At 36.6% G+C, this 12374-nt stretch overlaps 1 protein-coding gene across 3 annotated transcripts in view; it reads left to right on the plus strand.

Moving 5' to 3' along the window:
* Nucleotides 1-12374, plus strand: part of CEP135 (centrosomal protein 135) — a 74635-nt gene that overhangs the window by 41846 nt on the left and 20415 nt on the right. For all 3 annotated transcript variants that reach the window (XM_027971007.3, XM_060417123.1, XM_042251419.2), the window contains 4 exons: nucleotides 6020-6171; nucleotides 9449-9564; nucleotides 9638-9792; nucleotides 10263-10318. In XM_027971007.3, the coding sequence (XP_027826808.1) occupies nucleotides 6020-6171; nucleotides 9449-9564; nucleotides 9638-9792; nucleotides 10263-10318 (479 nt within the window). The remainder of the gene's footprint in view (nucleotides 1-6019; nucleotides 6172-9448; nucleotides 9565-9637; nucleotides 9793-10262; nucleotides 10319-12374) is intronic.

The following is a 12374-nucleotide window of genomic DNA, read 5'->3' on the forward strand; positions in this document are numbered from 1 at the left end:
ATCTGAAATCCCAAGAACCTGATGTATGTGTGTGTGAGTGTGTGTAAAAACTGACAATAGATTTAAAAATTTACATGGAAGCAGAGAGTCAGGAATCACAAAGAAATTTTGAAGAAAAATACACTGTGGAACTTGTCCTGCTAGATATGAAGGCTTTAGAGTCAGTATTTAAGATAGGGTGGTAGTGCTCAGGGATTAAGAGTGATAAGACCAGTAGAAAGCAAACCCACAAATTATGGAAATTTGACATATAGAGGACTCAGATCAACAGGATAAGAGAGAATTATTCAGTAACAGTATTTCTGGGATGGGCTTCCTTGGTGGCTCAGCTGGTAGAGAATCCACCTGCAATGTGGGAGACCTGGGTTCGATCCCTGGGTTCAGAGGATCCCTTAGAGAGGGAATGGCTACCCAGTCCAGTATTCTGGCCTGGAAGATTCCATAGACTTGCAAAGAGTCAGACACACTTGAGCCACTTTCACTTCACTTCGCTTGTTTTTGGAACAATTGACTTCATATATATATATGTAAAAAAGGAATTGGATCCTACCTAAAATATATACCAAATATATACCAAACTCAAAAATCAGTTCAGGGTTACTTGCATCCTTGTGTTCAAGAAATAACTCCAAATTTTAAAGGAAAATACAAGAGAAAATCTTATTTACCTTAGCAGAATAATAATAGCAGTCATTTATATAGCATTTACGGTGTGTCAGGTAGTTTTCTCAACATTTTATATATATTCATACACATATAATTTTAATTCTCACAACAACTATAAGCAGTAAGTGCTAATATTATCCTTATTTCACAGATAAGGAAAGTGAGGCAGAGGGGAAGCTTGCCCAAGATCATACAGCTAGCAGGTATCTGATTCCAGAGTGTTTGCTCCTAAACAAGACACAAACAAGTTTACTCCTTTAAAGAAAACAGATGAATAGGACCACATTGACAGGAATATCTTTATCAGTTCAGTTCCTTTCATTCGCTCAGTTGTGTCCGACTCTTTGCAACCCCATGAATCGCAGCATGCCAGGCCTCCCTGTCTATCACCAACTCCCGGAGTTTACCCAAACTCATGTCCATGAAGTCGGTGATGCCATCCAGCCATCTCATCCTCTCTCATCCCCTTCTCCTTCTGCCCCCAATCCGTCCCAGAATCAGGGTCTTTTCCAATGAGTCAACTCTTCGCATGAGGTGGCCAAAGTATTGGAGTTTCAGCTTCAGCATCAGTCCTTCCAAAGAACACCCAGGACTGATCTCCTTTAGGATGGACTGGTTGGATCTCCCTGCAGTCTAAGGCACTCTGAAGAGTCTTCTCCAACACCACAGTTCAAAAGCCGTCAATTCTTCGGCTGTCAGCAATATCTTTATCAAACAGCTATAAATTGAAAAGACAGCAACTAATTGAGAGAACAACTTGCTGTACATTTAATCTAAAAAAATGCAACAGAAGTTGTGAATTGACACTTCATGGTAGAAGAAATTATAAATGGTTAATATAAAAAGATGTTCTACCTCAAAAATAGAGGAAATGCCAATAAAAATAAAAATAAAATCATTTCACATCTTTCAGGTCATCATAAATTAACAAGGTATAGCTAGTTTTATTAGTGAGTATGTGAAGCTTCTCAGCATGCCAACTGGTACCTTTTTGAAGAATAATTTGACACTGTTCTAGGTTGGCCAATAGATTACTCTTATTAGTCAACAAATCCATTGAACCCTGAATCAAAGTCAATAATCTATGGTCCCTAGACTAATCTGGCCTCCTGTCTATTTTTGCAGTAAAGCTTTTATTGGAACACAGCCATGCTCATTTGTTAATACATTGTCTACAGCTGTTTTTGTGTTAGAGTAGAGTAGTGGCAATGGACCATAAGGCTCACGAAACCTAAGATGTTTGCCCACTGACAGAAAATAGAAAACAATCTAGATGTCAGTCGTGAGGAAAATAGATAGAGTGGTAAGTCATACAATGGAGTGTTACAGAGCAGCAAAAATGCAAAACAGTAGGCACAACCATCAGCATGCATGAATCTTACAAATACATTGAAGAGAGCATGCAGGGGCCTCCTTGGTGGCTCAGTGGTAAAGAATCCACCTGCCATTGCAGGAGATATGGGTTTGATTTCTGATCTGGGAAGATCACACATGCTGCAGAGCAGCTAAACCTGGGTGCCGCAAGTATTTGAGCCTGTGCTCTAGAGCCCAGGAACCGCAACTGCTGAGCCCATGTGCTGCAGCTGCTAAACCCCGTGGTGCCCTAGAGCCCGTGGTCTGTAGCAAGAGAAGCCACTGCAATGAGAAGCCCGAGCACCTCAGCTAGAGAGTAGCTCCTGCTCTCCACAACTAGAGGAAAGCCCACACAGCAACAAAGACCCGATACAGCCCAAACAAATTATTTTTCAAAAGAAGAAGAAAGAAAACATGCAGTATGATTCCAAAACATGCTCACGTAAACTGTATGTTGTTTGGAGATTCATACAGATGTGGTGTGCTAAGACAAGCAAGAAATGAGAAACTCAAGACTCAAGATAGTTATTGTGGGCGGGGATTAGGGGATGTGATTGGAGACTGCTCACAGTCGTTTCAAAGGTTCACGTAGTGTTTTTTAAGCCAGGTGATTCATGTTTTTAATCTTTATACCGTGCATGTACTTTTGTTTGTAGTATAAGAATTCTGGAATTTCTAGTGCGATTTTTTTTTCCTTCTCACTTCCCTATCCCACAGATTACCATCCACAGCTGTTTAACTTGTTTTCCTGGTGTTTACCTCCCCGTTTCTAAATAACTGATTGTGCTATTTACGGATTTAAGATTATTGAGTGAGTCTCCAGGATGGTAGTTGATCGCTTAGCACTCCCCTTTTCTTCCCCCATTACGTTAACATAGTTTAATTAGATGTTTTCCTCTCTTTAATAGTTACTGTTTATATTGCTAAGACTTCTCATGGTTTATGACTCAGCCAAGTGGGACAGTATTACTCTTGCCATTTTTCTTGTAGACCACTTTGCTAGAGTTATTCATTGCTTTGTTTTGTTTCATTTTGTGTTTTTATCAAGGACTTTATTTCTGCCACGTGCCTTTCAGTATTTTTTGTTTTCAAACCTATCAGTTCTGGTCCTTTCCCCCCTAAAGACCTTCCTTCTTGAGCTTTCTATCTTCTTGCTTCATTATGGACTATGTCTCTCCATAGCTGTCCTCATAAGACTTTCCCTGTCTGCCCCGCCTATGTTGAACCTCATGTTTCCTTCTTTCTTGGTTTGTTCCTTCTTCTGGCATAGTACCTTCTCCAGCAGTTTCCTGAAAAAGAATACATGGGAGGAAATTTTGTTGCTAGTCTATTTGTTTGAAAATGTCTTTATTCAACTTTCAAATTTATGATTTGGCTTCAGCATATGGCAGTCTGAATTGGAAAATTATTTTCGCTAAAAGTTTTAAATATTGTCCTTCATTTGTCTTTCAGCTTTCTTTGAGATGTCTGATGCTGTTCTGTTACCGAGTCCTTTGTACATGACATATCTTTATTTCTGAAAAGTTTTACAGTTTTCTCTCTCCATCTCCTGTTTTCATTTCTTTGGTAATTTACTATATTCTATTTTCTCTCTCTGAAACTATTATTAGTTGGTTTTAGACTTCCTAAAAAGATCTGATGTTCTTATCCCTTCTTCTTTATTTTCTCTTTGACTTTCTCACTTTCTGGGAGATTGACTCAGCTTTATCTTTTAGCCCTTCTATTGATTTTTTATGTATTTTTGATTTCCAAGAGAACTTCCTAGAAGAAATAACTGATAGAGGAATAAAGAAGATGTGGTACACATATACAGTGGAATATTACTCAGCCATTTAAAAGAATGAACTAATGCCATTTGCAACAACACGGATGGACCTAGAGAGTGTCATACTAAGTACCTGGAATGCTCATATGCACATCCCAGTTATAGACTTGCAGCCAGTCTCCTTGTTCAGTTTTCCTTGTGACCCTCCCCCACCACTTCATGGCTTCATGTGTTCAGCTTCAGTGTAAGTCAGCTGACCTCTTAACTGGTATTCCTGACCGTAGTCATTGCAGGTCAGTGATTATCAAGTGGGGTTAGTTCTGCCTCCTAAGAGATATGTGGCAATATCTGGAGAATTTTGTCTGTCACAATTAAGGGGGAAAAGTGCTTCTTGAATCTAGTAAGCAGAGGGCAGAGATAACTGTTAAACAACCTGCAATACACAGGACAGCCCCCCCACAACAGAAAATTATTTAGTGTCAACACCATTAGTTGACACTAAATAATCTAACTGCTTTAGACTGTATTTTTCTCCCACTGTGAACCACTATTCTATCTACTCTTTGTCTTTCGCAAGTTTTTTTTTCTTCAGACTTTAAATTTTTTATTTTGTATCCAGGTATGCCTGATTAACAATGTTGTAGTGGTTTCAGGTGAACAGGGAGAGGACTCAGTCATGCATATACACTTGCCCATTCTCTCCCAAATCCCCCTCCCATCCAGGCTGGCACATAACATTGAGGAGAGTTCCGTGTCTATACAATAGGTCCTTGTTGGTTATCCATTTTGAATATAGCAATATGTACATGACCTTCCCAAACTCCCTAACTGTCCCTTCACCCTGGCAACCCTAAGTTTGTTTTCTAAGTCTAGGAGTCTCTCTCTGTTTTGTAAGTAAATTCATTTGTATCATTTCTTCTTAGGTTCCAGGTATAAGGGATGACATACAGTGTTTCTCCTCTGTCTGACTTACTCAGTATGACACTCTCTAGGTCCATCCGTGTTGTTGCAAATGGCATTAGTTCATTCTTTTAAACGGCTGAGTAATAATCCACTGTATATGTGTACCACCTCTTCTTTATTCCTCTATCAGTGGGAATGTAGGTTGCTTCCCTGTCTTGGCTATTGTAAAAGTGCTGCAGTGAACATTCCTACAAGTTACTGCAGTCACCAGCTCACCCTTATTTTCTTTCTTGCTCTCTTTGTCCTTAAGAGTATAATATTATTAACCTTGTTTACTGTCATTTTAGCACTGTTTCTAGAGGAAGAGGAGATGAAAACATGTGTGGTCAGTCTGCCATCTTCACTGGAAGACTTAAATTTATCACTAGTATTTCTTGGTTTTGAGTTTTATAGATAGATCCTTATTACATCTAGAATTTATTTTTGTATATGAAATGAAATAGAAATCTATCTTATTTTTTGTCTCCAATGAGTGTCCGTCCCAACTCTAGTTTTTAAAGAGTTTATTCTTTTCCACTTTCTTAAAATGCTACCTTTTTAAAATTTACATCAGGGATATGTTTGCTTGTCCACATGTGAAATTCATATTGTTTTAATTACAGTAGCTTTTAAATTTATTTTGATATCTCATAAAACAAGTCTAGCTGCATTCTTTTTCCCTCCAGTTTTTACTGTTTTTTTTCTTAACTTTATTTTCCCCTAAATAAATTTTAGAATGAAATCTTAAGTCACTTATCTAGTTTAAAAAGATTTTGTTAGGATTCTTACTGAAATTTCATGGAATTTACAATTATTTTAGGAAATTTTAATCCATTTCCAATACTGTGTTCCCCTTCCGAAACATGGTGTGTCTACATTGTCAGGTTGTGTTTTGTGCTCTTGAGGAAAATGTTCACTTTATGTAAGTCTTGCCCATTTTGTGTTGAGTTATAGTATTTTCTGTCCTGATTTTTCTTCCATTCAGTACTATCTACTTTTTTTAGAAATTTTTTTCTGCTGGTGTTTTCCCTTCCTGTTTCATTGCTGTTACGGACATATTCTTTTCTTTTCTTGCCTTTCCTTTTTTCTTTGATTTCAGTGATATTGAAGAGGAGAGATAAATGTGTTTACCTGCTCTTACATTTAGAACCTAAAGTATAAATACATTAAAACATGATTTTTAATGTATTTTAAAATCTAATTTATTTCCTTAGTTTTCACCCAGAAATATTATTAAAGAGTGCTTAAGGAAAAGAAACTGAGACATATCCCTATTAATTTTTAAAATTATAGCTTGAAAACGAAAAATGTGAATTAAAGTCTAAAATATTTATAATGAAAGAAACAATGGAGTCTTTAGAGAAAAAAGCAAAATTCCAAGCTCAAAAACTTAGCCATGTGGCTGGTGACTCATCTCATCAGAAAACAGAGATGAACTCTCTTAGGTAAGTTTACTGAAGTTTTATTTCACTTCTGAGAATTAGCTTGTGACTATTTATGGTTCGTAACAGTGGTGTTTTGGGCTAAGTCTTTGAAAAGCAGTAGTTCTCAAAGCTGCCCTTACAACAGAATCACTGGGGGAGCCTTTGTAAAGTATGTATTGAGGGACTGATCTCGGGAGGTTTTTATTTACTGTGTGAATCTGGGTAGGTTTTGAGTACCTGTACTTTTAAAGACTCGTAGATTGATATGGTTACAGGCAAATTTTTGTATCTGCCTCCTTCAGACATCTCCCTAATAGATACAGGCATACTTTGTCTTACTGTGCTTCAGTTTATTGCTCTTTACCGATGTTGTGTTTTTTACAAATTGAAGGTTTTTGGTAGTCCTGCGTCAAGCCAGTTTATTGGTGACATATTTCCAACAGCATTTGGTCACTTTGTGTTTCTGTGTCGCATTTTGGTAATTCTTTCAATATTTCAAACTCATTATTGTTATATTTGTTACGATGATCTGTCTTCAGTGAGCTTTGACTATTATAGCAATTAACTGAAGACCCAGACCATGGTTAGTATTTTTTAGAAATAAAGTTTTTTTTAATTAAGGTATGTGCATTGATTTTTCAGATGTAATGCACACTTAACAGACTACAGTATAATCTAAACACAGCTTTTTTAAAATTTACTTATTTTTTAATGGCTTTGAATTTTAATTTTATTTCCTACTGAAGTATAGTTGATTTACAATGCTGTGTTAGTTTCTGGTATACAGCAAAGTGATTCAGTGTACAGTAAAGTGATTTAGTATATATATATTTATATATATACACATATATATTTCATATTCCTTTCTGTTATGGTTTATTATAAGATATTGAATATAGTTCTCTGTGCTATAGGACCTTGTTGTTTATCTGTTTTTTACATACTAGTTTGTAGGGCTTTGTTGTTTATCTATTTTAAATATACTAGTTTTTATCTGCTAATCCCAGACTCCTAATTTACCCCTCCCCCTTTTCCTTTGGTAGCTATAGTTTTGTTTTCTATGTTTGTGAGTCTTAAACATAACTTTTATATGCCCTGAGAAACCAAAAATCCACGTGACTCACTTTATTGCCATATTCTCTTTACTGGGGTGGTCTGGAGCCAAATCTACATTGGGTTGGACGAAAAGTTCCTTGGGGTTTTTCTGTGATATCTTATGAAAAACCCTCACCGTTTTGGTCAACCCAGTATTTGTTCTCCATAGTGTAGAACTGCTAAAATTTTGCTAACTGTATCATTGTTATTCTCATTCTTCTTTCAAAGAAATCTAAAATCAGAATATTTATTACAGAGTCTAAAAGGTGATGTGTCTAAAAAATGGTAAGGAGGTCAGTATGGCCCAGGTAGACGGTATCTACAGGTTGGACTCAGGTTATAAAGAACATACTATGATAACTAAGAGTGAATGGATTTTACCGTATAAACGTGGAGAATAAACAGAAATTTTTAACCAAGGGAGTGACATGAGTAACATGCCTGTTAGGAAGTGAACTATGGCAAAAATAGGGAAGGCGGATTTGGAGACTTAAGAGACTGATGGAGAACAGTGGAGACAATGTACCAGGAGTCAAAGAGTGGCAACGAGCTTGGAGAACAGTGGCCAGATTTAGGAAACACTTGTTACACAAAATCAGAACAAAAAGTGTAATAAGACCAAGAACTTGCTATGTTTGTTTAATTAAGAAATACTATTTAGGAAGAACTAAGGTGGAAACTTCTTTCTCCCCCTCTTGTTTCCTTGCAAGGCACTATGTACATCCTAAGATGGAAAGCAGCCTAAATGGAATGGCCTCTCTTATTCTGGTTCGTGTCTGTATTCAGAAGTTGTTATTGCTCAGTTGTGTCCAACTCTTTGCAGCCCCATGGACTGCATCACGCCAGTCTTCCCTGTCCTTCACTATCTCCCAGAGTTTACTCATGTCCATTGATTCGGTGATGCTATCCAACCATCTCATTCTCTGTTGCCCCCTTCTCCTCCTGCCCTCAATCTTTCCTAGCATCAGGGTCTTTTCCCGTGAGTCAGCTCTTCACATCAGGTGGCCGAAATACTGGAGCTTCAGCTTCAACAGCAGTCATTCTAATGAATATTCAGAGTTGTTTTCCTTTAGAATTGACTGGTTGGATCTCCTTGCTGTCCAAAGGACTCTCAAAAGTCTTCTCCAACAGTTCAAAAGCATCAGTTCCTGGGCGCTTAGCCCTCTTTATGGTCCAGTTCTCACATCTGTACCTGACTACTGGAAAAACCATAGCTTTGATGCTGCAGGCCTTTGTCAGCAAAGTGAAGTCTCTGCTTTTTAATACACTGTCTAGGTTTGTCATAGCTTTTCTTCCAGGGATCAAGTGTCTTTTAATTTCATGGCTGCAGTCACCATTTACAGTGATTTTTAGAGCCCAAGAAGAGTCTCTCACTGTTTTCCATTGTTGCTTCATCTATTTGCCATGAAGTGATGGGACTGAATGCCATGATCTTCTTTTTTGAATGTCAAGTTTTAAGCCAACTTTTTTACTCTGTTCTTTCACCTTTGTCAAGAGTCTCTTTAGTTCCTCTTCACTTTCTGCCATTAGGATGGTATCATCTGCATATCTGAGGTTGTTGATATTTCTCCTGGCAATCTTGATTCCAGCTTGTGAGTCATCTAGCCCAGCATTTCACATAATGTACTCTTCCTTTAAGTTAAATAAGTAGAGTGACAATATACAGCCTTGATGCACTCCTTTCCCAATTTTGAACCAACCTCTTGTTCCATGTCCGGTTCTAACTGTTGCTTCTTGACCTGCCTGCACATTTCTCAGAAGACAGGTAAGATGGTCTGGTATTCAGAATATTCAGAATAGGAAGCAGAATTAAAAGCTCACTGGTCAGGATGGTCAGAATCTTGAAGTATGAGGCCATTCTATAAAAACAGGACTTTGCCTTGACTGTTGGAAATAAGTTTTAAGAGAAAGAGAATTGATGATAGAAAACTGAGAAAAGCTTTAAAACTACAAGGAAACCTCTAGAAAAAGTACAATTAATTTTATTTTTACACTATATTACTTTTTAGGAAGATGGAATATTTTGAAGAAAAGGCTAATATATATAATGTAATGCCATTGATTATACTGACAGAGCTTTAAAATGAGAAATTAAAGACGCTTTTAAAATAAGCAAACTATTTTTTAAGATCTTTCATTTTTTTAAATGTTATTCCCACCAGAAATAAAGAATCCCATTTGTTTTTATCCACGGACTCTTTAGGCTACTAAATGAGCAACTACAGCAGTCAGTTGAGGATTATCAGCACCGACTTAACATGAAAAGAAGTGAACTTGAATCAGCCCAAGCACAAGTTAAAATACTGGAGGAAAAAATAGGTAAGTGTTCTTAAATTTTGTTTTTGCTGATCCTAATTTACTTTGTCTAAGAAACATTTCTTTTAATTTATAGGTAAACTACACCTCAGGATGACTTCACAGAATGAAGAGGCTCATGTAATGAAGAAGACCATTGGTGTTATTGATAAAGAAAAAGACATCCTTCAGGAGACTGTGGATGAGAAGACAGAAAAGATTGCAAACTTACATGAAAACCTAGCTAGTAAAGTATGGGACTATCAAGTAATATTATGTGCTCTCTGAACAGAAAATCTTATTCTATTTCATATATGCAGTTTTTTTTTTAATTGAAGGATAATTGCTTTACAAGGTATACGGTTCTTATTTCATAAGAACCATGCCTGAGTTCCCAAGACCCAGAGCCATCTCTTCTAATATGTTTAAATTTCATTTTATCCCAATAATTTGAATTTTTAACAGTTCTATTTCTAGAATACAATTTTATCATATATGATTACAGCAAACTCAAGGAACAATTCAGATTCTTAGAGTGGGTAGAAATATGCCAATATGTGAAATATAATTGGTACATGGAAATATCTTTACTTAGAGCCTTCTTTTATAACATGTTATATGATTGAATTTAAACTATATAAATGTGATAAATTTTAGAATTCAACTGGAGATACTTCTACATGAATGGTTTAGAATCTGATATATTTTTATAATTTCTGTAGGAAAAAACTATTACGCAGATGAAGATAACGGTCTCAGAGTATGAATCCTCTCTGAAGTAAGTAATTGATGGAATGGCATCCAGCTTTTTAAGAAATTTTCAGTGAATGCAGCATTATCTATTTGGGTAGCAGTCTGGCAATAGGAAAATTTCTTTTTTTCACTTTTCCTATTTTGCCAGTGGCAATTATCATTTTCTCAATCTCCTACATAGAAATTGTTATCCTCTAACTTTCTCCCTTCCTCTGTCATCGACATCTAAACAGTTATGTCTTATTAATTTTTCCTTTACATACCTACTTACTCCTTATTTCTACGGCAGTTATCCTGTGCAGGCCCTAATCATCAAAACAGATTACCTCAACAGCTAGTACTGAATTTATTCCACATATAAACCTTTTTAAGTACGGTTACAAGATTTTACATTTTGTGTCTAGTCTCGCTACTTCAAGAAAAAAAGCACTAATTGCATTTTTTTTATATACCCTTACATATTATTTTGGCCTCCCTCATGGCTCAGCGGTAAAGAATCTGCCTGCAATGCAGGAGACACAGGTTCAATCCACCGGTCGGGAAGATGCCTTAGAGAAGTAAATGGCATCCCACTTCAGTATTCTTGCCTGGAGAATCCCATGGACAGAAGAGCCTGGCAGGCTATAGTCCCTAGGGTCACAAAGAGTCAGATATGACTCAGCAACATATTATATAATAGTAGGGACCTAAAACATTTAAGTAAATATTTACCGATTGAATCATTTATGTTCTACTAACACTTGAAAATCTTCTGTTTTTACTTTAATTTTATAATAATAAATGTATTTTAAGACTTTTTTCACATAATGATTGGTGGAGATCTAAAATGTCTTCATCACCTAATTAGTGTCTTAATTCAGTAGTTGTCATTTCTTTTTCTGTTTTATTGAAGTATAGTTGATTTACAGTGTTGCGTTAATTTCTGCTGTACAGGAAAGTGATTCAGTTATATGTATATATTCTTTATCATATTCTTTTCCATTATGGTTTACTATAGGATATTGAATAGAGTTCCCTGTGTTACCCAGTAGGATCTTGTTGTTTATCCATTCTCGATACATTCATTTGCAACTGTTAATCCCAAACTCCCAGTCCTTCCCTTCCCAACCTCCTCCCACTTAGCGACTACAAGTGTGTTCTCCATGTCTGTGAGTCTGTTTCTGTTTCACAAATATGTTCATTTGTCTCATACTTTAGATTCCACATGGAGGTGATATCATATGGTATTTGTCTTTTTCTTTCTGACTTATTTCACTTAGCTTCTCATAATCTCCGGGTCCATCCATGTTGCTGCAAATGGCATTATTTCATTTTTTAAATTGCTGAGTAATATTCTAGTGTGTGTGTGTGTGTGTGTGTGTGTGTGTACCACATGTTTTTTATCTGTTCATCTGTCTGTGGACAGTTAGGTTGCTTCCATGTCTTGGCTATTGTAAATAGTACTGCTTTGAACATAGAGATGCATGTATCTTTTCAAATTATAGTTTTGTCTGGGTATATGCCCAGGAGTAAGGTTGCTGGATTATATGATAACTCTTTAGTTTTTTTGAGGAACCTCCATACTATTTTCAGTAGTGGTTGCACCAGTTTACATTCCCAACAACAGTGTAAGAGAATTCCCTTTTCTCCACACACTCTCCACTTTTATTATTTGTAGACTTTTTAATGATGGCTAATTCTGACTGGTATGAGGTGGTACTTCATTTTAGTTTTGATTTGCATTCCTCTAATAATTAGTGATGTTGAGCCTCTTTTCATGTGCCTGTTGGTCAGCTGTACTTCTTTGGAAATGTCTGTTTAGGTTTTCTGCCCATTTTTCAATTGGATTGCTTGATTTTTTTTGTTGTTGTTATTGAGTTGTATGAGCTGTTTGTAGATTTTGGAAATTATGTGCTTATCAGTACTCTTGCCTAGAAAATCCCATGGATGGAGGAGCCTGGTAGGCTGCAGTCCATGGGGTCGCTATGAGTCTGATGTGACTGAGCGACTTCACTTTCACTTTTCACTTTCATGCAATGGAGAAGGAGATGGCAAACCATTCCAGTGTTCTTGCCTGGAGAATCCCAGGGATGGCAGAGCCT

The sequence above is a fragment of the Ovis aries genome, chromosome 6 (assembly GCF_016772045.2).
Source record: "Ovis aries strain OAR_USU_Benz2616 breed Rambouillet chromosome 6, ARS-UI_Ramb_v3.0, whole genome shotgun sequence".
Lineage (NCBI taxonomy): Eukaryota > Metazoa > Chordata > Mammalia > Artiodactyla > Bovidae > Ovis > Ovis aries.